Source organism: Athene noctua, chromosome 27 (genome assembly GCF_965140245.1).
Source record: "Athene noctua chromosome 27, bAthNoc1.hap1.1, whole genome shotgun sequence".
Classification (NCBI taxonomy): domain Eukaryota; kingdom Metazoa; phylum Chordata; class Aves; order Strigiformes; family Strigidae; genus Athene; species Athene noctua.
The window spans coordinates 6,744,911-6,770,555 of NC_134063.1; the positions used below are offsets into that span (position 1 = coordinate 6,744,911).

A 25,645-nucleotide genomic window follows, 5' to 3' on the forward strand; every position below is an offset into this window, starting at 1 on the left:
GCCGGGCGGCTCTGCCGCAAAGTCCTCTGGGAGATGTAGTCCCGCGGGGGCCTCCGCCTCCCTCCCCGCGCCTCCCGCCGCAGCGAGGGCCGGTCAAGGGGCCGAACCGGCTCGCTGAAGGGGGGGTGTGGGTTTTCCGCCGCCATTCTCCTTCCCCGGCTCTCCCGGACACAGCCCGGCAGTAGCTGCCGGCCGGACTACAACTCCCATCAGGCCGCGCGCGCCCCGCCATTTCCCATCAGCGCCTCAGGCGCCTCCCAGCGGCCCGCGCGGGCGGCGGCGGCGGGGCGGACTCCATATCCCGTCGGCCCCCGCGCGCCGCTCCTCGCCCCCGCCCCGCCCCTCCCGCCCGTGTTGTCGCGGCGGCCCTGAGATGGCGGCGGTGGCGGCGGGCGCGTCGGGCTCGGCGGCCGGCGCGGCCCCACAGCAGCAGCCGCCGCCTCAGCAGCAGCCGCAGCCGGCGGCGGGTGGTGCGGCGGGTTCCGGAGAAGCGGGCGGTGGAGGCGGCGGAGGGGCCGGCGGAGGAGGAGGTGGCGGCGGCGCTGCTGGGCCCGCACCGGGGTCGGGGTCGGGCGGCGGCGCGGCCGGGGGGGAGTCGTGGTACCTGGCGTTGCTGGGCCTGGCCGAGCACTTCCGCACGTCGAGCCCGCCCAAGGTGCGGCTCTGCGTGCACTGCCTGCAGGCCGTGCTGCCCCGCAAGCCCCCGGCCCGCATGGAGGCCCGCACCCACCTCCAGCTCGGCTCCGTCCTCTACCACCACACCCGCAACGGCGACCAGGCCCGTGGGCACCTGGAGAAGGCGGTGAGCCCGGCGGGGGGGGGACGGCGGCTGGGAGGGGGCCCTGTCAGCGGGGCCGGCCTGTGGTGGTTGCAGACTAACCGGCTGTCTTCTCTTGCAGTGGTTGATATCCCAGCAAGTATCCTTTTCCTGGCCGCCCGGGCGGGGAGCGTCGCTGCCCGGCCACCTCGGTCCTGCTGTGAGGGCTCGGATAACAGAACACCTCCTCAGAGAGAGAGCCTGGCCCTGGGGCTGGGGGTTTAGCTGATAGTTTTAATCTACTTCCATGGCTGGGAACCGCTTTCCTAACATGTATATTGTGTTAAGGGTTTTTGGACATCGGGCTGTTGCTGTTTCCCAGACAGTGTTTAACGTTTACTTAACTCTAGTGCCGCTAGATTCCTCAGTTTGAAGATGTTAAGTTTGAGGCAGCCAGCCTTCTGTCCGAACTGTATTGTCAGGAGGTGAGTGCGCTGAGACTGCTTCAGAAACTGTCGGGCGTCTTGGGGCTGCTGCGTTTGAGTGTCTTTGGTCTTGGAGTAGTATGTCGCTGTTGCTAATAGGATTTCTGAAACTTTTAGAGGTCAGCTGTGATGTGGAAATAGAGTGCTAAAGCGTAAGCTGGAAGGACTTTTGGTCTTTCTTACCGTGGAAGTTGCTGCTGGAATTGCAACGCAGGTCTTGAACAGCAGAGGAAGTTTACTTGGCCAAAGTATTTCTTTAGCCCTCATTTAGACAAAGACAGGCTAATTTGAGGGGAGGGAGGAAAGTAGGTGGTTTTCCTCAGGCTTTTGTTGTGTTCCTAGGCTATTTTTATTCTTTTTCTCTGGAAAAGCCTTAACTAGTCTTTGCTTTCTCTGAAGCAAATGTTTGCTTTTTCTCTCACGTGCAGGAAAAAAGTGCGTATTAGAATAACAGCCAATGGAGTTAAATAACTAATAGTTTTGAGCAGACTTTCAGTGTCAAGTGTAGATGTGTGGACCCTGATGTGTTAAATACTTGGCTTTACTTTTCATGTGTTAAGGTTCCTGACTTACGAGACTTTTAACAAGGGCTCAACACAGAATCCAACTTGTTTAAAAGTTGCTATTGTTAGGGATGAAGTTCTCAGCAGCCTGTTTTTTGTGTTGACTGTGGTGCATGTTTCTGTTTCAGAATTCAGTGGATACAGCAAAACCTCTGTTACGCAAAGCCATTCAGATTTCACAGCAGACCCCGTACTGGCACTGTAGATTGCTTTTTCAACTTGCAGTAAGTGATTTGTTTTGATGACCGTGTTATACTGTAGCCCTGTGATTGGAAAAACGGCTAGAAAATATCTGTGTTCCTCTTAAAAAGAGCTTGGATGTCTTTTTTTTTTTTTTTTTTTTTTTTCTTTCCCCAATCATTGCTGTTAAGAGATGAAGAAAAGTTCATGCTGTAAAGTAATGATGCACTGGTAGGCTACAGATTGGATCAAGGCCCACTTGAAGGCAGCAAGGATCATTCTGTGGGCTCTAGTAACACGCAACTTTAAGAGACAGAGCAAAATAAAATCCACCTTAGGGCTTGCAGGAAGGGCAAATGCTCTTCTAAAGCCTGCTGGAATTGGAGTTTGCCAACCTGGAGTGTTTGTTTGATTGTTTTCAACCTAATTAGCACCCGGAGCAGAACTGGGATGGGAAGAGCAGCTGGTGCAAAGGCCTCCAAGCAGCATTGCTCTTCCTGCTCTGTAATATGCTCCAAGCATGGCTTCAGCTGCACAGGTCGGACCATCTAGGAATAAACTGGCACATGGTGGAATTTGCAGTGTTTTAACAGTTGTTGCAGTCTTTACTTCAGCTGGGAAACTAATCTTAAAGTGCTGATTTTCCTGAGTGTCCAGCACGTTAGGTGGGGGCCATATCCGGAACATCGACTGATCAGTGGGACGAGCAGATTAGTGCTGAAGAACTCCCCGTTTTTCCAGGTTGTCCCTCTTCTCCGTTCCTAAAGAGGCTCAAGGTGTTTAATGCAGGAGTTGAGGGAGTTAATTGCTCCTAAAGATAGTCTGCAGCAGAGAGGCAGTTAGGAAGCAATTTTATCTTTGAAGACTGGCTTAATAGTCACCTGTACTTGTCTTTTCCCCCTTCCTGATGAGCTTAAACAAGCCAACTTTGTTGAGAAGGAGTTGCCGGGCTCCCTTGTGTAGTTTAGGAACAGTGAGTTGTGGAGAGCCTTCCTTTCCTATCGATTAAAGGACAAATGTTTACTTTGCAATGAGTTAATGCCTGAGTACTCAGAAGAAGCTTAAGCATTTTTCTCGGTGCCTCCCTCTGAATAGGATCTTTCCTCAAAGCTTGATGTTCTTTGCTGATTTCCTTTCTGTGTGGTATTTCCTTTCTGGCTTTTGCTTGACCACAGAGGCCCATGTATCTCATGGCCTTGATGTCTGTTCTACAACCCTGGGGCTTTCTACCTGACTTTGGAGAACTCTGAAAAATCACAGGAGGGAGGGAGAGGTGCTCTGGCAGCTGCATCATCCTCTTCCCCATCCCCTGAAACACTCCTTGCAAACTCTCTGCTCTCCCAGCTGGAAAACACACTCTGTTGTTCCAGTTACTCCAGGTCCACAGTTATATTGGAGCTGTCGGGATCTGATCTGCACATGATCTTAACAAATTATAACAGCTTTGCGTGGTATGAAACTGGGCTGAGACATTTTCTTTGAAATGTTACAGACATTTTTTTTTTTTTTGGAGAATGCCAGGTGTTCCTGGAAAATGTGTCTAAAATCAGATGATACATTTAACAAGTACCAGTTTAGAAGTCGTCACGTGTAAAGCACAGGAGTAATTACATTTTTTAAAAAAAATTGCTAAGTTCACACGGAAAATGCCTTTTTTTTCATTTCAGCAACTACATACACTTGAAAAAGACTTAGTATCTGCATGTGACCTTCTCGGAGTTGGAGCAGAATATGCTCGGGTGGTGGGATCAGAGTATACCAGGTGAGTTCCCTGGACTCGTTTTTTCTTCCCACAGTAAATATTTTCATTTCCTTTCCTTTTTCTTTAGAGATACTCTGGTTTTATTTAGAGATGCGATTGCTATATGGGTTTTAAAGGCAAACCAATATTTCTGAAAGTTTCTCCAACTCTTTCTTTTTAAAATGAGTAATGTCCAGTAAGACTGGAGAGTCTTTTTCTCCAGCTGAATTTTGTTTATTGTCTTTATCAGCAAAAGTTTTCCCAGTAGCCTGGTTTGACCTTAGAAACTATTGTAACTGGGATTGTCCAAAGCTTGAACACAAACCCGAGAGGCTGGGATTTTGGTTCCTGGGGCTGACTGAACTGTTCCATCTGGCTTTTAAATGTACTTTCTGGGACAGGTTCTTTAATACTCTTTTCTCTGTTGTCGTTGAGGGGGAGAATGGCAGATATTTTTTTTTTTATTCTTCAGGGTTTTTATATACAGTTGTGGCTTGTGTAACTTTTTGTGTATGACATTGTTTTGTTTCATTTCAGAGCACTGTTTCTGCTAAGCAAGGGGATGGTAAGTAGGATGTACTTTTTAAATAAACTATTTACTTGTTTAACTGGTATAACGCAAGTTACGGAGCAATGGAATGTAACTTGCCTGGACATAGGCTGTTTGTTTCGAGGTATCTTGCATGCTTACCTGTGCTTTATATATTGTGTTTTGTTCATGTGAGCAAGCACAGTGTTAAAATATATCTGGGATAAGCCTTAAATCTGCAGGATTCCTGTGAATTCGTTTGGCTTTTAATTTATTAATTATGACAAATAGTTTTCTGGAAGGAAAAAGGATAACTTCAAATAGTCACCGGAGCCCTTGTAATTAGGGATGAAAAGTCTGGTCGTGTGAAAAGTGCAATAAAGATGCCTTTGAGTCTTGTTTTGGTTTTTAAACAGATCAATGTACTTGGGGGCTCCCCTGTGGTTCTCCAAGTCTTTAAACCGTTTAGCGCAAAAACAATTATTTTTTTCTTTTATAGCTCCTTCTAATGGAACGGAAACTGCAGGAGGTGCACCCTCTCCTTACTCTTTGCGGGCAGATAGTGGAAAACTGGCAAGGAAACCCCATCCAGAAAGAGTCGTTACGTGTGTTCTTCTTAGTGCTGCAGGTCACACACTACCTGGATGCTGGGCAGGTATGTGGGGGTTGTGCTGCTTAGAGTCCCCCCCACCTGGGGATGGGGAGGAGGAGTACCGCCTCAAAGGGAGCTAATTATTACCCTGAGGTGATTTGGGGGGATTTTTCTTTTTGGCTGCGCTCTGTTTTTTGTCAGTGCAACCTGATTTCTATAAACTTTAATCCCAAATGAAACGAGGGGTGAAGAAATTACATTCATTTCTTCTTCCCCGAGGAAAGGTTTGCCTGTGATATGTTTATAACCGTGGTGGCCGCTCTGGCTTTTATATAATTTTGGTGGAGATAAGAGGCTTTGTGTATAATTTTGAAAAACATTTTGAGTGTCTGCTGGCTGCGGACACAAATATGAAGGGCTGATTGTTGTTAATCCTGGAACGAGCCTAAAGTAGTCACTGTTCTGTCGTGCTGGCGTTGTGATTTATGCACGAACTAATTTCCTGAATGTGAGGATTATTTATTGCCAGGCAAGTTTTCCCAACCAAGTAAATGTTCAGGCATCTGGGCTGCAGCAGCTATGTCTGATTTGAATCATCTTTTGCAGGTGAAAAGTGTGAAGCCATGCCTGAAACAGCTTCAGCAGTGCATCCAGACCATATCCACGCTGCACGATGATGAAATTCTGCCCAGCAACCCCGCTGATCTCTTTCACTGGCTGCCCAAGGAACACATGTGTGTGCTTGTCTACTTGGTGAGAAACTCTTTTTTTTTTTTTTTTTTTTTACTTAATGTATATTGCTAATTAATGAGGAATTGGTTAAAAATTGCTTGGAGCCAGCAGCGATAGATTCTGCAGGCCATATGCTGCTTTACGTTACACTGACAGTTTAATTCTGCCACAGCATCTGTGAGGCTCTTGCTTTCAGGGATGTCGGTGTTTGAAGAGACTGTGTGAGGAGTCTGGAAAATGGAATGTAACTTTATTAATATCCAAGCCAAATAGAATCGGGTTAACTCGTACGAAGTAGAACTACGTTGGCTTATTTTTACCAACACGGCGACAGTCGTGACTTGAGATTCCTGAAACTAGTTGCCCCGTTTCTTGAATATGATTATGCTCCTGACTGATGTCAAAAATTAGTTTGAAAAGCTGGTAGCTGAGGAGTTGTGAAAACGCCCAGACCTTTCTTCTTTGCAAAGATAATTTTTTGTAATCTTTCCCATCTTTTCCGGCAGGTGACAGTGATGCATTCCATGCAAGCAGGATACCTGGAGAAGGCTCAGAAGTACACAGACAAAGCACTCATGCAGCTAGAGAAGCTAAAAAGTAAGGATAAGGATTATAATTCAGCTGATGCTACAAGATTCCATTACTTGTTGCTAATTTAAATTAAAACCAAACCACAGCATCCTTCTCTAGCTCACTGCGACAGCCTGCTGTCGGTCTGTTTCCACTGCAGCTAAGAACTTTGTTTTAAAGCTGGATAGTTACTTTGAATACAGAAATCGAGTTTTGGGGGTTTTCGTTGCAACTCAGTAAACGGGGCTGTAGATACCTGCATTTTCACGCTGCTTTTCTGATTGTCCGTGTATTTGGTTATCCAGGCTTTTGATTCTCTCAAATGAGCGTGTGTTCCCAAGGAGTTTTTCATTAACTGGTGCTCAGACTCTCACTCCTGACAGTTCAGACATTGTGGTTTTCGTGTGGGTTTTTTGATTTATTTTTTTTGTTTGTTTTTTTCCTCTTTGTTTTGTTTTATTTTAAACCTGGGGCATACAGAAGAGGAGCTGGGCAGTATGCTGACTCTTCTGACACCAGGTGGTCCAGCCAAAGACATCAGTAGAGATTTCCACAAAGGAGTCTTTGTGCTGAGGTCTCACAGAACCCCCTGCAGCTGAGGAAGCTGGCTGGGTGCGGGGGAGGCTGTGTGGATGGGATGTTCATATTGTCTTAACTTCACTTACTGAGTTACTTTTGTTCCCTTTTCAGTGTTGGACTGCAGTCCTATCTTGTCATCATTCCAAGTTATTTTGTTGGAACACATTATCATGTGTCGGCTTGTCACGGGGCACAAAGCCACAGCACTGCAGGAGGTAAAAATGGGCTTTGATCATTTCCCTGGTTGTGGATGTGTGCAGTGATAGCTTTTTAAAACATGGCAATTTCAGCTTTGAGGAAGAGACTTGGGCTCAGATGAGGATTCCAGCAGTGCTAAACTACTAACAGATATAGTCAGGCCTAACAGTGCTCTGGATAGCACAACTCTGAAGCCGTGGGATGAGCTTTTTCTTAGTATTTAAGAAGCTTGGAGTTCATGGAGTCAACAATAATTGATCCGTGGCTCCATCTGACACCTTCCTGATCGTGCGTGGCAGTCTGACTCTGATGTCTCTTCCCTTTCCCTCGGATTCATGACAGAGGGGATCTTAACTCTGCCTCTTAGTGTCCCTGTCTTGTCCAAGTATTTCTCAGTTTTAAGGTTTCCTGCCTTTCTGTCCATTCCTCTTCTTACATAGTTTGGGGGGAAGGAAGAGAGGGGACGGTGTTATTTAATGCAAGAAAGAACTGAGCTTTTTTTCCATTCTCACAGTCATTTTTAAATCCTGTTCATCAATCCCTTATTTATAGGACATGCTGCTGCATCATCTCAACCTCTGCTGTCAGCCTTCTCGTGAATGTACTCGGGGGCTGGGGGGAAATTTAGCTTGCTAAAAGAATAGTCATCGGTTCTGGCTTATAAAACTCATCACAAGCACATACCCTGTGGAAGATTTTGATCCCAGTTTCTCCGTTGCATGCCAATTCAGTCTCGGAGCGTGTCAGAAGAGCTCTGACTTAGGTTTGCAGGTGGTGCCACCATATGGTGGAGCTGCTGCAAAGCAAATAATTCAAAACCAGTTTGAGTGTGCGTCTGTGTGGGAGGAGTGTGTGTGGAGCTGTGTGTACCTTGGCTGGAGGCAAGGCTGGCCTCTGCTGTTACCTGGGAGGATGACTCGGGGTTCTTGAAGCAATCGCTGCAACTGATGGAATGACGTCGATGATGCAAGTAGGTGGATTTAGAGAAATGGAGAAAAAGTATCTTAAAATACTTTTTTTTTTTTCCTAACAGATTTCACAAGTCTGTCAGCTCTGCCAGCAGTCTCCCAGACTGTTTTCTAATCACGCTGCCCAGCTGCACACTCTATTAGTAAGTGCCTGTGATTACCAGTAAACTTTTGACTCTGGAAGACCGTACCCAAGACTCGTACTCGTCACCAGTAACTAATGAGGCCGTAGAGAGGCAGACAGTGATTTCCTGCTGAGTAACGGGGCTGCGTTACCGACTGCCAGCCCTGCTCTGGTTGGGCTGGATGATCTTCAAGGTCTTCTCCAACCTAGATGATTCTGTGATCCTGTGACTCACCCCCAAGCCTGTCAGAGGCTTAAGTCTCTTTTTAAAATAAATGATGTGTAACGTGATAGTTGGTGTGCAAGGTAAATACAGATTTGTGCTGTGCGTATGTGAGACAGTGTGTTGTGGGAACTGTGTAAGGGGAAGAATTTATGTGGCATTGCTGTTTGAATATTAAACTAAGGGTTTAATATTTTTTTTAGATAAATGGGGTGGTTTTTACAGAAGCGTGTTATTTTGAAGAACTTTGTGTAGAAATTACTTCTTTTTCCCAGAGCCAAGCAAAACTAAGACGTGCTGGCTATCTTTTTTCCTGCTGATACCCTGGATTTCTTTGGGTTTGTGCTGTCCTTTCCTCTTTGTATACTTGACTTGCTATAATTATGTTATGTATTACCTTAGAAATATCGTGTCTTCTGCAGGGGCTCTACTGCATCTCTGTTAATTGCATGGACAATGCAGAAGCACAATTTACTACAGCACTGAGGGTAAGATTTTCTTCCCAAACTGTTTACTATGGATGTTCAATGTGGAAATGGGCTCATTGCAATTGTTGTGTGTGTCACCAAACAGTTGAGGTTGGAAGGGAAATCTGGAGATGTCTGTATTAGTTGCACTAGTTCATTTGTTTGTTTGGTTTTTTTTTCTACCCTGAGCACAGCTCAGGTCAGGAGGATTTATTAGCAGCAAAATATCAGACACCAAATCTGTGATTTAGATGGGCTGAGCAAATTCTGGGTTAGATGCTGAAATATTTGACTCTGCTGTTGGTATCTCGTTTATTTTAGCTCACTACACATCAAGAACTGTGGGCATTTATTGTGACAAACTTAGCCAGTGTGTACATCAGGGAAGGCAACCGGCATCAAGAGGTAAGCTGGTTTCTGACTGTTGTTCTAAAAGACAGAACTTTCTTGGAGGGAGGAGTACTGTGCTTGGATTATATTTTTTTTTTTTTCTGAGCGTTTCCGCAAAGTGGTGCCTTGTCTGGCAGCCAGGCAAACTCCTTCGTCAGGGTAATGTCGATTAATGGTAGAGAAGGAGTGGTATCAGCTGGCCTTGCTGCAAACCACTGAAGCAGAGTGTTCTGGATGCAGCACAGGATTCTCTGCAGCGCTGGGAGGGCAAGTTCCCAACGTGTGGTGTGTGGTTAACTCTGTCATCTTGACTCATTCAACCTGTGCGCTTCAGTTTCCATCTGTTCAGGGCTTTTATTAGATGACACAAAACCTAGCAAGGTTTAACTAAACAGCCAGAAATAGGTATGTGCATGCGTGTGTGTTGGTTTCGCTTCAGCCCTGTGCCTGAAGCCACACTAATGCAAAAATTCAGCTGTTGCACTCTCTGACGTCAGATCCCTCGGCAGTAACTTTTCAGAGATGCTTTCAGGTTTCTTCTGAAGAGGCTGTAAATGAATTTTTTCACCAAGCACACAAGACTTTGCTAAAAAACTTAAGAGAGCAAAAATAATAATCATTTAAAAAGTTGACTTTTTTTTTTTGCCTGGTTGATTTCTAGTTTTAATTAAATAGCAAAACTGATACAGCACTCACTTGGGTTTTGAACTGATCAGATAGGACAGCTACAAGTGTTCTGAGGAAATACTGACACTGTGCAGGAAGTTCTGTGAAGTCTGGGAAAGCGTATTCTGTACAAAAGTTGATGTTAGGATCGGAATGGGCGTGAAAACTCAATGTTGGAATGTTTGTGTGATGCCCTAACCCGTACAAGTAAACTTGAGTGTGTTTGTGGTGACTTGCACCGTTTGGATTTAACGTGCACTTGCTACAAAAACACTTGCCGTGGGTACTGTGAGCCTGTATGTGAGAAACACTGATTATTTTTCTTTTCCTCTCCTACTTTATAGCTTTACAGCTTATTGGAAAGGATAAATCCAGACCATAATTTTCCTGTGAGGTGAGAATTCCAGAAACTATCTACGTGCTGATGTTGCATTGGTGACGGTAATACTGGATTTGTAGCAGGCTTTTTTAAAAAGAAAACAAAATAATCAACTTCTTTTCAAGGCAGAAGTTCTGACCACGCATTAAATATAATGTTTTTGTTTGGAGATTTGATTATTAGGCAAATTCCTAGAAATCTCTCTGTAATGCATGTAATGGTGCCGAGGTTTCACTGTGTTGTTTTGTCCGTAGCTCTCACTGTCTTCGAGCAGCAGCTTTCTACATCCGAGGTCTGTTCTCCTTCTTTCAAGGAAGATACAACGAGGCAAAGTGAGTATAAATCAGCACACTTGGAAGGTTGAGGGGAGGGAAAAAAAAAAAGGAGAGACTAAATCAAGCTTTTTAAGATAAAAATGAAAACCCTGAGGCCTTGCTTTCAAACCTGCTAGCTCTTCTCCCTGTGGATTTAGTCAACCTTCTGCTTCACTTAAGAGGAAAATACCAGGAAGCTGTTTGGGTTTAGATCTCTTTAGTTCTGAGACTAACACTCGTGCAGCGTTCTGCAGCAGCACATCTGAAACAAAAGCTTTTCAAAGGAGGACCCGTGATAGTCTTTTTTTCTAAATGAAAGGTGAGGATTGGGAATGAAGCGCTTTGTTTAAGGTCACCTGCAGCGCACGTTTATTCCAAAGTGTTAATATTTGCCAGTTGGATTAATTCAGTTCTTAATCATGTTTCTTAGGTACTGGAGTTTTTAAACCGCTTTATTTCTTGCTCTGTTTTGGTAGACGATTTTTGCGAGAGACGCTGAAAATGTCAAACGCAGAAGACTTGAATCGATTAACAGCCTGTTCTCTCGTACTCCTGGGTCATATATTCTATGTGTTAGGGAATCACAGGGTAAGCCTTCGCTGCCACCGGTATTACCGTGTAAATGTTTGACTTGTCGTTGGCCAGAGAAAATCGGGACATTTTGTGAAATTAATCTTATTTTAAGAATGCTTGTTTATGGGTATCCCGCTAAAAGTTGGCAGCTTGTTGACTTACATAATTCTGTAGCTGTAATTTGCATGTTTAATAATGCTTTAACAAAGTAGTAGTGTTCGAAGCCTATTCTAGAAGGGTGTGTTTCTATAATGCCTGAAATCACTTGAACAAAGGAGCTGAATAAAGGACAAAAAACATCATTCAACTGGATTGTTTTGGGAGGAATTGTGGGTACAAGCTCCTTAATTCTCACCCTATGCCAGAATGCATGAAATATTTGTTATCTTGCACAACATAGACACCGTAATTCCTAGGACAGAGCAAAATTCCAGACAGCTTTAGATTTGATGTGTTTGTGTCGTTGTCCTGTTAAGCACTTCCACTCGTTAGCTAGAACCTGGCAGCAATTAGACAAATTTTTCATCGCAAATTTAACGTCTCTATGTAATGTGTATTCGCAAGGGGGTGGAAAAGAAATATCCATTTTATTTTTGATATCTGCTCTTCACCAGGAAAGTAATAATATGGTAGTACCAGCCATGCAGCTTGCAAGCAAGATACCAGATATGTCTGTGCAGCTGTGGTCTTCGGCTCTCTTGAGAGGTAAGTTAGGGAAAGGCCTTGCACTTAAAGAAAGGGCCGGGAGCCCCTTTGCTGCTCGTGGGGGATCGAGTCGGGGGGTGCAGGCCCCCGCCAGCCTCGCTGGGAGCGAAGTGAAACGCTGCCTGGCTTTGCCAAACACCGCTCAGGGTGCGAGGTGGTTCTTCCAGTTAGTGGTGTGCAGCTCTGGCAGTGCTGTCAGATGCTCTGGGGGGGGGTTTGGGGGGGGGCTGTAAGACACCTGGGGTGGGCAGGGCCTGGAGCACCCCCCTGCCACCACCGTGTGACTGGTGTGAGCAGCCGTCGTGTTTCTCCTGGGGCTGCTGGACGGCAGGTCCCGAGGCAGACACCTGAACTCGGGCAGGGCCCCTGCAGCATCCATTCTGCTGCTGCTCTCCTTCCCTCTCACTGCACTTCCAACTGGAGTAAACATTTGATTAAGTTTCACTTAGGCTTTGCTTCTGTGTATGGGCTCTAATAAATATAAGAGACTATTATATCGCTTCATACATAAATATTGTTTAATCTGACTTACACAGGCCCCAGGATGCTTTGTTCAAATATTGACTAGCTTCTTGGCAGACCGTCAACATTAATGCTGCAATTGATTTGCTCTCACTAGAAAATAAAGCAGTAACTCTACCCTTTTTCCAAGAACTTATCCCGCAGCTTCCATTTATATTAAATTGTCATGTTTACTATAAGCACGCTGCTCTGTGCTGAGCACTGTGGGCCAGGCTTATTTTCTGCTTTGCTGTTGCCTTTGCTACAAAACCGCTTCCAGGCGATTGAAATACTTCTCTTCCTCATTTCCAAGTAGTAGTTGACGTACAAAACCCACCGATAGTACAATGGTGAGCCTGCTGTAGATGAAACACCACCCCGTGTTCGGCTGCTGTTGCCTCCAGTCGTAGCTACGAGCCTGGGAACAGCAGGAGGCAGTTCCCGTTCTGCTTTGATTTATTTTTTTTTTTTTTTTTTTTTTTTTCCCCCAAGAGCTTCCTCTATAGAACTAATTAACTACTCTTGAAGAAAAGGTGCTTGATGAGGAGTAGCAAAATACAACCACGTGTTCATCAATAGGAGATGCAGCGTCCCAGCCCAACGCACTGTGCTGCTTGGAACTTAGAGCTGAAATTGGGTGACTCTTTAGTAGGTTACCAGTCTTAAATCAGATTGAGCTGATAACTGCGAGTAAATCTCACAGAAAACCAGATACTAAGATCAGCTCTCATTGTACGCAAAGCAGCAGGCTTCTGTAGTCCCCCGAAAGCAGGGATTCACCAAAAAAAAAAAAGTGTTGCTTGACGCGTTGCTGAATCCCGCAGCAGTGAGGCTTTGCTGTTCCCACTAGATGGTGCTGGAAGCTCAAAATCCAAACGCAGACCGCAAAGGGGCTTTTATTGGAGCGGGACACTTGCTTCCTCCTTTCAGAGCTGCCGTAATGTTATTTTTAATAGTTGGAAACTAACGCCAAATCCTGCAACGTGCGCTGCCACGCTGTTGGAAAAGGGGAGGCTTCAGGTTCCCTAATGCCCCTGCTGCTCCGAAAGTGGTGATAAAACTTTGGTATATTGGCTGTTTAAATGATTCCGTCATCAAATACAGGGAAGGGCCTCTCTGGGCAAGAGAGCTGGTCAGCTGAGAGCAAGCAGAGCCGGTGTTTCTTGGCGAGCACACGATGCTCTTGTCTTTCAGACCTGAACAAAGCCTGTGGAAACGCCATGGATGCACACGAGGCAGCACAGATGCATCAAAACTTCTCCCAGCAGCTCCTCCAGGACCACATCGAAGCGTGCAGTCTTCCAGAACACAATCTCATCACGGTAAGCCATCTCCATCTTGCACTTAGGAGTGGTTTTTAAGGCAAAACTTTGCTTTCCTGCCTTCTCCTGAGCACGCTTCAGTAAGTTGCCCAAATTCAGTCTACTTCCTAGTATTTAAACTGGACTGATAACAGAAAAAGGGAGTGTAATAGGTTAATTTTCATAAAGGTTATTTGGTGGGGCGTGGTCTTGGTTTCTTAGAAGTGTTTTCTTGGTAAACCAGAACTTTTTTTTTTGTAGCAGGTAGCCGCTTGGACAACGATTGCCTTTGAAACAAACTTACTGTGTTTTTTAGATTTAATTTTAATGTTGAGGTCATCCAGTCTGCCTTGTTCTGGGGAGTGCTTTGTACACTGCTAAAAGCACAATTTTTATTGATACTTTAGCATTCCTAAGGTTTGGGGTTTTTTTTTTTTACTTATCTATAAATTCAAATATTCCAGTGACACCATCGGATGTCTGTGTAGCCGTGGCCTTAAGGTGCAACTTCCTTTAGACTTCAAATGTTGATGGCCTTCCTGTCAGAAATGTTTTTAACACTGTTTTTAAAATATAGATTGGTTTCCTAAGCTGCCACCCAGCAATGGCATAATTTAATGTTCTGGACTGAAATAATGTCCAAATGGGAACGTGAGCTGCAAAGAACTTGATGTCTTTTACCCAACATTCCCTTTTGGGGAGAAGAAAGGGGGGAAAAGGCCGATAGGAAGACGCTATTTGCTGGTTTTGCTCGCAAAGGGACGCCCAGACTTGTGAGGATGACAGTGTTGACCCCCCCGGCCAGGTGCCTGCCTCCACCCAGCGTGGCCCAGCGACACGAGCCACCGCTCCCGCCTCCCTGTCTTTGCTTGCTGTGGCATAATCTATGCTGGATTAAAAACCTGGAGGGGGAAGAAGATTAAAAACCCAAATATTAATATGCCCATTTTAGAAGATTTTTTTTTTTTTTCCCTCCCCCCAGTGCGAGAGGAGAATGTTTTAGCAGTGAAATGAGAGAACCAGAGGCTTTACTTGCTCTGGGAACACTAGAGCTGCAGCACGTGATGGGCTCAAACCCACCCAAAGTTAGTCCCTCGGTGGTGGAAGTCATGGTTTCCCGCAGCTGGATGGTCAGAGGTTTACCTGTAAGAGCAGGAAATGCTTTCACTTGATCACCACTGACCCTGGATCCAGCACAGGAGTCAGGTTTGGAATGATGGGAGCTCCACGCATGTAAAACAAAGTCAAACCTGATACGCAACTTCTCGTGATGAAATCTTTAATTATCTCCTGGTAGCGAAGAGCTCCTTCCTCTGGCCTTGCTGCCATTCCTCCCCTCCCCAGGCAGCGGCCGTAGGATTTTCATGCTGTTTGTTATCTTTCAGTGGACAGATGGACCACCTCCTGTACAGTTCCAGGCACAGAACGGACCCACCACCAGCCTGGCCAGTCTCCTGTGAAACAGAATAACTATCAGGACAGTGTGTTTAAAAAGAAAAAGAAAAAAAAAAAAAGCCAAAAAAGGAGAGAGAAAAAAAAAATATTCATGCAAAATCTTTTCTTCAAAGAAAAGGCAGCAAATTCCTCTTCTAGCGAGGGCCTTGTAGGAAACAGATTGCAAAGACAACGTACATTTCATAGACTTGCGAAGTGAGAAGGGCATTTTAAGCTGCTTTTACATAATGTGTGTGAATATACAGCTAGTGTGTATATACCTACTGGTTTTAATCTGCTTTCCTCTTACTGAGAATTAAGGTTTAGTCCAAAGGACGCTCGTTCCTTAAATTGTTAGGTATCTACTTTTTAAAAAATTGTTCACAGGAAATGAAGAGGACTCGCGCAGCTTTGAATACCAATTGTATTCCAAATGCTCAAGCCTTCCCTGGAGTATGATGCATGCCAGTTTTAATGTTTTCTGTGCCCTTCCGCTCCTGGGAATATTTGGATTAAATCATGATTGATTGTAGGGTGCCCTAAAGTTTGAAATTTAGTTTCTGAGGGTAATATTCTTTCCTTCTCGTTGTCTGCAAGTCGTTGCCAGTGCTGGGTGTAGCCTCGCAGTGAAGGTCGGGAGGAGATGGGCACCATCTGAGTGCTGAGGGTGTGTGCAGCTGGGGGGGGGGGGGGGGGGGTGTGAGGTCCTCGGGGTGTCCCCCCACCCTGGCTGAGCAGCAGGTTCCACCCCCTGGATGCAGGAGTGTGGGACAACGTGCCACCACTTCATCCCTTGGGAGGGTTTTTTTCCTGACGTCTGGGCCCGCCCAGGGGCAGGCAGAACCACAGCTCTCTCCATCTCTGCCACTTGGTGTGATTTGTAAGGAAAGTTCTCATCCTCCTGCCTAGTCCTGTGTTGGCCAAGCAGCTGGGACACGGCGTTTTGCATCTTTACTGCAGCCTCACCAAGGGAAGGCAGCATCTGTGCCTTAATGATTTTTACAAGTCAGAGTTAAACTAGGTGGTTAAAACCCAAATCCGATATAAGCCAGAGGCTTATGATAAAAACTATAGTCTTGCCCTTGGCAAAAACTTCACGTTTCCAAACTTTTCTGTGTTAGCTTTCCTGTTCTGTCTCAGTGTTTTGAACTCTTCAGCTGTGAATTCTCACTGCGTTTGCCTGTGCCTCGGCAGCTGCCTCAGAACAGGGGAGACGAGGCCCAAGTTCGTTCTGCAGAAAACAGTGTGAGAGTTGTTAATTCCATGAAGCAGCAGCAGCAGCTTTATAGCAAGGATCTGTGCCAGTCCATTCAGTGCCATGTAAAGCTTGCGAGGTTCATGGGGTTGAATAAAGGTCTTTTTCTCTCTTGGTAGCTCTGCATATTTATCTCCCAACTTAAAAGGGGTAGGGAAAAGGAATCTGCTAGAAAAATCACTTGTTTAGGGCTTTCTGTGATTGCTTCTTTTCTGAGGGAGGAGGAGAAAATTTTAGAGGAAATATTTGACCTCTTCAAACCTTTAAAACTTATTGCAGAAGGAATACTGTGAAATCTGGCTTTAATCATAGGATGGCTTGGGTTGGAAGGGACCTTAAAGATCATCTAGTCTAAGCCCCAGTGGTCAGTTCTTTTTCAAAGTCTTCTGTCTAGCAACTGCTCGGACACACTCGCTTTTTCTAATTCAAACCCCTCAGTTTTTACCACTAAATGATATTAAGAGGACAAGTGCTTGTCCAGTTACCAAAATAGGATTTTATTTTTCCTCTACTGGACATGTGATGCCAGTTTAGGTCCTGTTCTCAGACATGTACTCTTGCAGAAGCCATGTGTATTTTAGGCCTTGTTCAGTCTCCACTGGGGAAAACACGGCCTCAATATTGGTGTAGGGAGAGAGTCTCATTACTGGGTTTGCAAGAAAAAAAATCAGTGCTGTTTAGTCTCCCTTAAAACTCAAAAAAAAAAAAAAAAATAGGGAAGAAGTTTGTGAGTTAGTGTACAGGGTATTTGGAGGTACCAAATACAGGGAGAATCCACACAGATGGGTCCCATCCTGCATCTCTTGCTCACTGAGACCGTGCTGGGTGTCACCACCCGGCTCTCGCCACCTCCTGTCCCCTCGGAGGCTCCGGCCCCAGCGCTGCCCCCGCCCTGCTGTGACATTCCTGGGGCCGGGGCAGGAGCCTGTCCCCGTGGTGGCCCCGGGTCGTGGTGAGAGGAGGAGGAGGAGGGTTCACTCCTCCTTGGCTTGGCCGCAGGGATCTGTTAGAACTTCATAAGCTCAACGGCTGGCGTGTGCTCGGATTCCGATCGGGAGCGATCGGGTAAATCCTACCTCGGGAATATCGCTACCCCAGGGACTGTTTTTAAGTCTTTCCCTTTTTTTTTTTTTTTTGGTGTGTGTGTATGGGAAGCAGCATCTCCCTTTGGCTGCTCCCTCCAGAAGTCGCTGAGTTGCAAGGACTCAGTACCTGGTTTTAAGCGCCTAAATTTTCTCGTAGCTGAGGAATGCCTAGTAACTGAAAAACATCTACTTTAAAATCTGCTAGAGTCCCATTCAGGTCATCCAAACATTCTCTCTTTTTTTTGGTCTTTTATCATCCAACCTGAGGCTGTTATTTAACTGATTACATGCTCATCGCAACTACAAATTGCTTTAAATGTTGGCCAAAAGTGCTGCTTCTATAAGGCAATATTAAAAAAAAAAAAAAAAAATCCCAACTCTAGAGAGCTGTGGTTTGGGCTAAGTTTAAGAAAAGCACTTTGCAGCAAGTGAGATGTCCAGGTAGCTGCATGTCCTGACCTTCTCCTGCTGCTCGAGGACCTGCAGGGCTGAAGATTGTGTTGGGGGAGAGGGATCTGCAGTGGCAGTTTCCTTGCTGGCACTTGTGTGCGGACCAGGCTGCTCTGTGGCTCGGCTCCCTCGCCGGTCTGTCCTCGGAGGGAAGGAAGTACTTGAGAGAAAGCTGCCTGCTTGCTTCTGATGGAAGTGTGCTCAGGTCTGAACAGGAACCCTTTGCGGAATGTGGGAGCTGAACTGGTAATTGTCAGGAGGAACAACCCGGGATCCCCTCGGCTGTGACGAGGCAGGTTGGCCTGGGCTTTGCTTTTGTGCAGAACAGCACTCGGCCGCGCTCCCCCGCCGCCCTGGGGAGGCCAGAACTCTGCTCCATTTCCAGAGTCCTCTTCCCATCACAGAATTTCACAAATCCTGTAAATTTGAAAATAACTCGGTGATTTTCTATCTCTAAAATTCAATGTACATTTGTTACAATGTACAGTGCTTTTTAACTACACTTGTATATTAAATTATTTAATAGTTTTTGCTTTTCAGTATCTTTTGTATGTAGCAGAGATTAAAACAAGGACCTCATAACTGAAGTTCTTCCTAATTTTCGAATGCGTATGTAAAGTTGAACAGAAAACTAGAAGTTTACAGTTTACAAATAATGTTCTGTTAAAGTGCTTGGTCTGTCTAACTTGATTTGAACAACCTATTTCTAATCTTTCTTGTCCAATCATTTAATTCTCTATAGAAACAAACATGAAGTCTTTTATGAACTTCTAAAAAAAAAAAATTATTCTTCTAAAGATGTAATTTAGAGAACTGTACAGTTTTTTCTCTAGTATTTTTAAATGAGTAGCAAGAACTTACACAGAAGCATCTAATCACTGTTTTGTAGATAGTGTAAAAACTTATATGTGTATAGAGAATGCAGTCTGAAGTGTTTGCCTGTTTTCATTTCCTACACTATGAACATCAGAAAGGCCCACGTACACAGGAAATCTAGATCAATCTGGCGGCTGGGGAATTTTAAAAAAAAAAATAAATAAATAAAATCGTGGACTTCATTCCCCGTCATCCCATCTGTGCACTCACTGTGACACCAGGAGCGAGAATCGACATTGATAGAATGTCAGGGCCTCCCGCTGCAAAGCTGCCTGTGGACACGTGGAGTTCAGCACCGTGTATTCCATGTTGCTTCACTGCTTTGATTTTTATTCAGGTTTTTCCAAATTTCACCCGAAAGTAAAATGATGACAGGAGCTCAGTAATGTCCCATTTCCCTTCAGAGATTACTGACCTCTCCACGCTGAATAAACCCGTCTCCGGAATGTACGGCAGTTCTTGCCACAGGGGTGAGAAGGAAATCGTGTGTCGGTAGTTTAGGCTGTACAGAACACTTGGAGAAATCAGGATGAAATAACACCCGTCTGTGCTCTTCTACTGTCTGTCTTAGCAAGTGTATTTAATTGTTTTCCTGCAGTGAACCTTTAAATGTTATGTCAGGTTTGTACAATGTATTGTTAAGTGTCTGTAGTTCTCCATAAGTAGCAGGACGCGTACCCTCTGCCCGTGCTCCTTCCCGAAGCTGTAAATACAGTAACTCATGTAATGAGGCGGAACCGGGGGCAGCACTTTGTTGCCTTGGTTTCCTCTCGTTTTCTATATTAGAAGAATTTTTAAATAAAGTTTAATTTTACTTCTTCTAGCAGTTTGTAGAATACTAATTCCTTTAGTTGACCTGCAGGCGCTCCTGCCTACAAAAAGACACGTTTTAGGTGGCCACAGTGAGTTACCTCCCGGCCCAGCCCAGCCTTAGAAGCTGTTTAAGGTGCTGGGGGGCAGGGGGGGAGTGGGGCTGGATCGTGCTCTGCCTGCAGCTTGGCTGAGGGCTCCTGCCTGCAACGAGAACCAGAATTTCCTGCTTGCAAATGTCCACCTGAGCACTCGCCTTCGCACCCTGGAGATGGCTGAGGGTGGCTCTGAACCAGCTCAGGAGATGGCTGCAACCCCGGCAGCTGTCTGGGGTGAAACAAGACTTTTGTGGGTCAGTCAAACACCTGGAATTTCTCTTACTTGGTCTAGAACAGGAGGATTTCTCACCGCAGTCGTGCAGTCACGAACGATGTTGACCTTCACAAATAGGATCTGGTTTAACAGAAGATTGCTTTTTGTGTCTTTTATCCCAAAATTTTCTGGCAGGTATTTTTACATTTGCAGCTTAAATTTAAAAGGAAGAAGAAAACTGCTGAATTAATTTGTCTGAAAGTGAAATTTCGACGAAACTAAAAATTTTAAGACTTAACTGCAGACGGTCCCTTTCCAAAACGTCATCTGAGCTGCTCAACTAGTCCCTCGAATTTCACCACCGAAGCCGAGTAGGTTCTGTTCCAACAAGTTACTCACTAGATGAAAATTTAAACCCAAATGGCAGCTTCCTCTCGCCAAGCCTCGGCTCTGCTGACCCTCCAGTCTCCTCACCCTGGTTACGTGCAGTTCCATCCTCAGAAAAAAACTGTGTCTGGCATAAACCGGGTTGTCGTCTCCTTCCCTCTGTCCTGCCTTGTTCATCTGCTGTCAGGGCCGACTCTGGGATCTCCCCTGAAGCAGGTTCCTCGCAGAGGAGGTACCCAGTGGCAAAACTCCACGTGAAACATCTAAAATGTGTTCGCAAGAGGTACAAAAGTTTTGGTACTTGCCTGATAGATCTGGAGACGCATCCAGAGTAGATCCTCTTTGTATTTTACTGCGTAGAGGCTCGCTGTGAGCTGACAAAGCAAAATTAAGATGCCAGCCTGCTGCACAAGCGACGATGTTTTCTTTTGTCAAGTATTTCTGCTCTTATTTAGCTTATTGCACGCTTGAAACATAAAGGAGAAAATGGATGTTCTGGCATTTGGGACCACTGGCTCCTGCCTTTGCAGACAGCAGAGCTCGCTGTCACCTCGGTAAAGTTCTGACCAACCGGGACAGGGGAAAAAAGTTACTGAAGAGATTTCTGGAAATTAGTCCTAGGTAATACAACGCATCTTGTGCTAGACCTGTTTTGAAACTCTCCTGATGACACAGCGAGTGAAGCAAGTGGAGATGCACGAGTGTGTGGATTAAAGCATCGCTTCAGAAGGATCGAGCCCTTAATACTTAACCATAAGGTTTAGAATGGCCTGAGGTGAAGCCAGCGGCTTCCAGTGCTTTGGGAGAAGTCATTAACCAGAGTAAACTGGTTGGGAGCTGCACAAATAACCCTGAAGTTATTTGTAGCTAAAACTCTGGTACGAAGGGTGGAGGAAGGTACTTTGTAACAAGAAAACTTGGGTTCAGTCTTATATAAAAGGATATTGAGCAGAAAGTTGTTAGGAGAAATGGTGAATCTTCAATCTAGAGTGGAAAACAGCTCTGAGAAGTGGAGTGTGTTGGCACCGTCGCTCCGCAGGGAGGGACGAGGCCTGGATTCTAGCTCTGGTTCTGCTGCTCTTTTCTTGCAAAAGCCTTGATTACGCACCTTCCACCTTCACTTCCCTGCCCAGTAAAATGGGAAGCGCACCGATTCATGCTTATTAACGATTATGAATGAAAATAATAAGCATTATCTCACTTTTACTCTTTTGAAACAAGCACTTAAGTAACCTGATACGAAGCTGCATCTAATCCTATAATAAGCTGTATGTGGAAAATAATTGATGAAAGATTGGTGCAGGCATTATAAAGGGCAGTTCCCCTCACTTTATTTACCCCTCGATTAGAAACTTGCTTCACCCAAGATTTTCTTCTTTTTTTTTCCTTCCAAGAGCAAGCTCCCTTGCAGGTGTCTCAAAACGCTGAATAAGAAGTCCCGAGGCTCACGGCAGAGGCAGTGAGGGTAGGTTGCAAGCTGGCAAGCTCAGAAGGCTTTTTTTTTTGTACCAATACAGTCGTTCAGGGAGTCTCACGGGGAAAGTTAATTTATTAATTCCTTTGTTCCCGTTTCTATGCGTTGCCCCGACCGGGTGGATTTAGATAATCCCCCCCGCGGCCGTGCCGAGCCCCGCGCAGCCCCTGGCCACGGCCAAGGCTCCCCGGAGCCCGCAGCAGAGGGGTTAACACCCCTTCGCCAGCTCCCGCGGGGAAAGATCGTTATCGGGGCCCTGTCGGAGGTGCGGCCGATGGCACGAAAACGTCTGCGCACCCCTGACCCAGATCCGCGGAGGAAGCGCGGCTGACTCACCCCAACCCCGGGCTCCCGCGGGCCCCGGGCGACTTGCCGCGGCTTGCCGCTGCCGGGCCCGGCTCCTGCCCACCCCCACCGCCCCGCGGGGACGGAGCCGCCACGCTACGGCTGCTCGGGGACCGCGAGGGCCCTGCCCCGGCGAGGTGCGGCCCGCCGGCCCCTGCCTCCCCCCCCCGCCCCGCCGCCTCACGGAGCGAGCGACCCCGCCGCCGGCCCCTATCGGAGGCCCCAGGCCGGCCTGCGCGGGCGGATAAGGGCCGCCGGCGGCCCCGGCCCCTCCCCGCGGGCAGCGCATCACCTCAGTCGGCCTCGGCGCGGTGCCGGGGGACGCGGGGGGGGCCGAGCCCCGCCGCCGTGCCCGGGTCGCGGGGGGGCGGCCGAGCCCCGCGCCTCAGAGCCCGGGCCGGCCGCGGGCCACGCCCCCTGCCCGTGAGCCGCGCATTGGCTGCCGTTCCCCCACCCACCGAGAGCCGCGCGGAGTTTATTGGCCAGGTCCGTCGTCAATCAAGAAGCCGCCCCGCCTCTTTCCCTCACCGCTTAGTAGGTGGGCGGGCCGCAGGCCGCGATTGGCTCGCGGGGCGGGCAAACCCAGCTTTTCATTGGGCGTCTCAACCGTCCGTACCGTGTTTCAAAAAAAAAAAAAAAAAACCCACAAAACCCCCAAAACCCGTAAAACCCCCCCCGCCCTCTTGAAAAAAAAAAAATTAAAAAAAATAAATAAAAAAAAAACAACACAAACCCCCCCCACACACCCCCAAAGGCCCGGGCAGGAGGCGGGGCGAGGCGCGCGGAGGCGCAAGTTTGTCCAAATCTGCCTAGCAACGGGAAGGGGGGGGGGGGGGGGGGGGAGGCGTCCCGAGGCGGGGACGGTCGGTTGGTGGCGCGCGCGGCGCCCCGGGAGTCCCGCGGCGGCGCGAGGGGCGGCCCGGGGAGGGGAGGGGAGGGGAGGGAGGGGAGGGAGGGGAGAGGGGAGGGAGCCCGGCGCGAGGCGGGTCTCCCTGCGCGCGCAGCCCCCTCCTCCTCCTCCTCCTCCTCCTCCCTCCCGCCTCCTGTCAGTGGCCACCTGAGGGAGCCGCCTCCCCTCCCCCCACGGCCCCAGTCCGGCCCGGGCCCCGCTGAGGAGGAGGAGGCGGCTCTGAGGGGGCTGAGGAGAGTGAGTGACATCCCCCCCCCCGCAGCCCCTGGGGACCCGGCGGGGGGGACACGGGGTGTGGGGGGACACGGGGGGGGGGACACGGACACACCCCGAGGGGACAGCGGGGCTGAGGGGAAGGGGCGAGGAAAGAGGCCGCGGGGGGGGGGGTGAGGGGAGAGGGGCCGGGGGTCGCTGCGCTGGGGGGGGGGGCGGACCGGTGTGTGTGTGTGTGAACGGGAGGGGGGGGGGTGTGAGGCACGGCTGACCCCCCCCGCCCCATCTCTGTCCCTCGGGGTACGGGTGTGGGCGCCCCGCGGGCGGCGGGGCCGGGGCGACAGGGCCCGGGCCCGGCGGGGGAGGGGAAGGCCCGGAGGGCCGCTGGGGAATTGGCCTGAGGAAGGAGCGGGCCTGGGAGGGGCGCTCAGAAAACCGGGGAGAGAGAGAGGAGAGAGAGAGAGAGAGGGGGGGGGGGGGGAGAGGAAAAAAAAAAAAAAATTCTAAAAAAAAAAAAAAAAAAAAAAAAAAAAAAGGGGGTTGGGGAAGTACCAGCGGAGGGTGGGCAAGGCTGAGGGGGTGCCAGGGAGGAGCCAAGAGTGCATCCTGGGAGTTGCCCGATAGGCACAGCCACCCGAGCATGGCAGCGGAGGCAGATTATTAGTCCCAGAGACTTGGGAAGGCGGGGGAGGGGAAGTGGGGGAGGGGAGGGAACTACCGATGCTAAAGATGGGGCATCCGGGGAAGAACTTGGGGCCACCGAGCCGGGCTGGGGGCAACCAGCTCCGAAATGGGTGGGGAAGGGGCACCCCTGGGGGGAGAACCCGGTGGGTGGAGGGGGAAGGGTGCTGCTAGAAACAAGAGGGCTGGTTTATTTTGGTAACGAAGGTACCAGGACTCCTGAGATGAAGCCTCAGTGGTGCGCGTCCTTCGGGGGGGAACGAGACGTCCACTGCAAGAGAAAGTGGTTGCTCCAGACATGGACAAAGTTCTGTGGCGGGGCAGCAAAAAAAAAAAAAAACCAAATCGAGGGTCTGCCGTTGGATGAGGCGTCCCTGGGAAGAAAGGGTGGATGCAGGCAGGGTGAGGCCACTTATGGAGGGGACCTGCTAAGCAGGAACAAAAAAAAAAAAAAAAAAAAAAAAAAAAGAAAACCTGGTTGCTTGCTGGAGAGTGCCAGATGGGTTGAATTCACGACAGGACTTAAGATGGAGGTGTTTTGTGGGGCTGATGCCAAAGAGGAGTCCTTATACCCCTGTGTCTAGATGCGCGGAGGTTCTGTGCTCGAAAGATTTGAGAGCCAGGCTCATTTGCGCCAATTTGAAAACACCACCGTTGCGTTTCCCTCGATCGCTTTCTCTTTCTGGCAGTGTTTTATCTCTGTACTACTTCGGGGGGGGCGGGGGGGGGGGGGGGGAGATTGAGTTTGTACGCAAGACAAGCTCTATTCAAAATAAAGTTATATCCTGTCTGTGGTCTACCACCTTCTCCTCACCCCCAGCTATCTGCCATGTTTCACAGAGCGGATCTAGAGGGCTTCTTAAAAATCTAATTCATTATTAATTTTCTATCTATCTTCCACTTTTTTTTTTTTTTTTTCTCCCCGTCTTTGTGATAAGCGTGGTGAAAAGCTATAAGGGAGCGTATGTCCGGGCTGTGCATGCTGTGGCAGTTGCTATAGGTAAAAGAATATTGTCAGTTTAAGTATTTAGAAGTAACTAACTTTACAAATTTTGACTCTTCACGACATTTTAGGAGCAAATTCCAAACAAGAAAAAAGTGTCAGGGAAGAAAAAGCTTTTCCTTTTGCTTTAACTTGAGAAGGACCCTTAAATATAACTCCTAAACAACTTAGAAATCGCTGGCACAAAATATTTATTTGACAGGACTGAACGCAAAGCACCGCTAAATGCAAAGAAAACTGTGTGAAATACTTCAGGATTTTTCATGGTTGTACCAAGGACAAAGTTTTAAGAAAGAAAACGCATTTTTAGTGGTCAGTCTTCTTTTAAACTGTAGATTGAGTTTTTCTTCTAATCGCAATCTCAGTGGCACAGCTGACTCCTTTTTTCAGACTTTCCGAGAGTTTAATGACACATCTTACACGAACCTGAGCACGCGTACTGTTCAAGCGGTGACTAAATCTTCCAGAGAGAGTAAAACAGATGTTGTTATCGCACAACTATAACTGAAATTATGTCTGTGTCCCTAAATCCTGCTGTCCAGTGGGCTACTGTCTGAAGCAAGCAAAACGCTGCAAGCTATTTCACGTCTCCCAGTTGGCTTCGTTTTAACCATCTTAATTCCCTGTTGCCATGAGCAATTTCAGAGGGTCTTGCAGGAAGAAACTCGTCTGCAAGCCACAAATTGGGGAGTACAAATAACAAAACTTTGTTTAAAAAAAAAAAAAAAGTACACAGTCGCACCAGCTTTGCTTTTGAAATCTACTTGAAGAAGGTGGATTAGCTTTCATCCAAAGTCAATTACCCAGTTGCCATCATGACAGACTGGGTGCTTCAAGGATTGTATGTAAGAGGCAGAACCACCGTACTGCAGC

The 25,645-nt window shown here is 47.4% G+C and overlaps 1 protein-coding gene and 1 long non-coding RNA gene across 3 annotated transcripts; one reads left to right on the forward strand and one right to left on the reverse strand.

Moving 5' to 3' along the window:
- The first annotated feature begins 344 nt into the window (after positions 1-344).
- On the forward strand, positions 345-19,460 carry MAU2 (MAU2 sister chromatid cohesion factor). 2 transcript variants are annotated; one of them, XM_074928215.1, is made up of 19 exons: positions 345-802; positions 900-917; positions 1,177-1,242; positions 1,934-2,029; positions 3,653-3,747; positions 4,264-4,291; positions 4,755-4,910; positions 5,454-5,600; positions 6,086-6,176; positions 6,840-6,943; positions 7,960-8,037; positions 8,664-8,729; positions 9,030-9,131; positions 10,109-10,158; positions 10,398-10,475; positions 10,934-11,045; positions 11,645-11,735; positions 13,431-13,558; positions 14,923-19,460. In XM_074928215.1, the coding sequence occupies exons 1-19, from the start codon at positions 374-376 to the stop codon at positions 14,995-14,997; spliced, it is 2,010 nt and encodes a 669-aa protein (XP_074784316.1). In that variant the 5' UTR covers positions 345-373; the 3' UTR covers positions 14,998-19,460. The 2 variants fall into 2 exon arrangements, with proteins under 2 accessions (XP_074784316.1, XP_074784315.1); XM_074928214.1 differs by having other exon boundaries at positions 9,030-9,113.
- On the reverse strand, positions 13,954-17,908 carry LOC141971097 (uncharacterized). Its single transcript, XR_012635253.1, has 2 exons — positions 17,771-17,908; positions 13,954-14,991 (listed from the first exon to the last, which is right to left on the reverse strand). It is a non-coding gene; the product is annotated as an uncharacterized LOC141971097 (long non-coding RNA).
- Positions 19,461-25,645: the final 6,185 nt, after the last annotated feature.

Bases quoted from the DNA above. Each gene is read 5' to 3' on its own strand.
- MAU2 (XM_074928215.1), top strand. From the start codon at position 374: ATGGCGGCGGTGGCGGCGGGCGCGTCGGGCTCGGCGGCCGGCGCGGCC. The intron at 4,292-4,754 runs GTAAGTAGGATG...TTTCTTTTATAG, and splicing joins TTCTGCTAAGCAAGGGGATG to CTCCTTCTAATGGAACGGAA. The intron at 4,911-5,453 runs GTATGTGGGGGT...CATCTTTTGCAG, and splicing joins ACTACCTGGATGCTGGGCAG to GTGAAAAGTGTGAAGCCATG.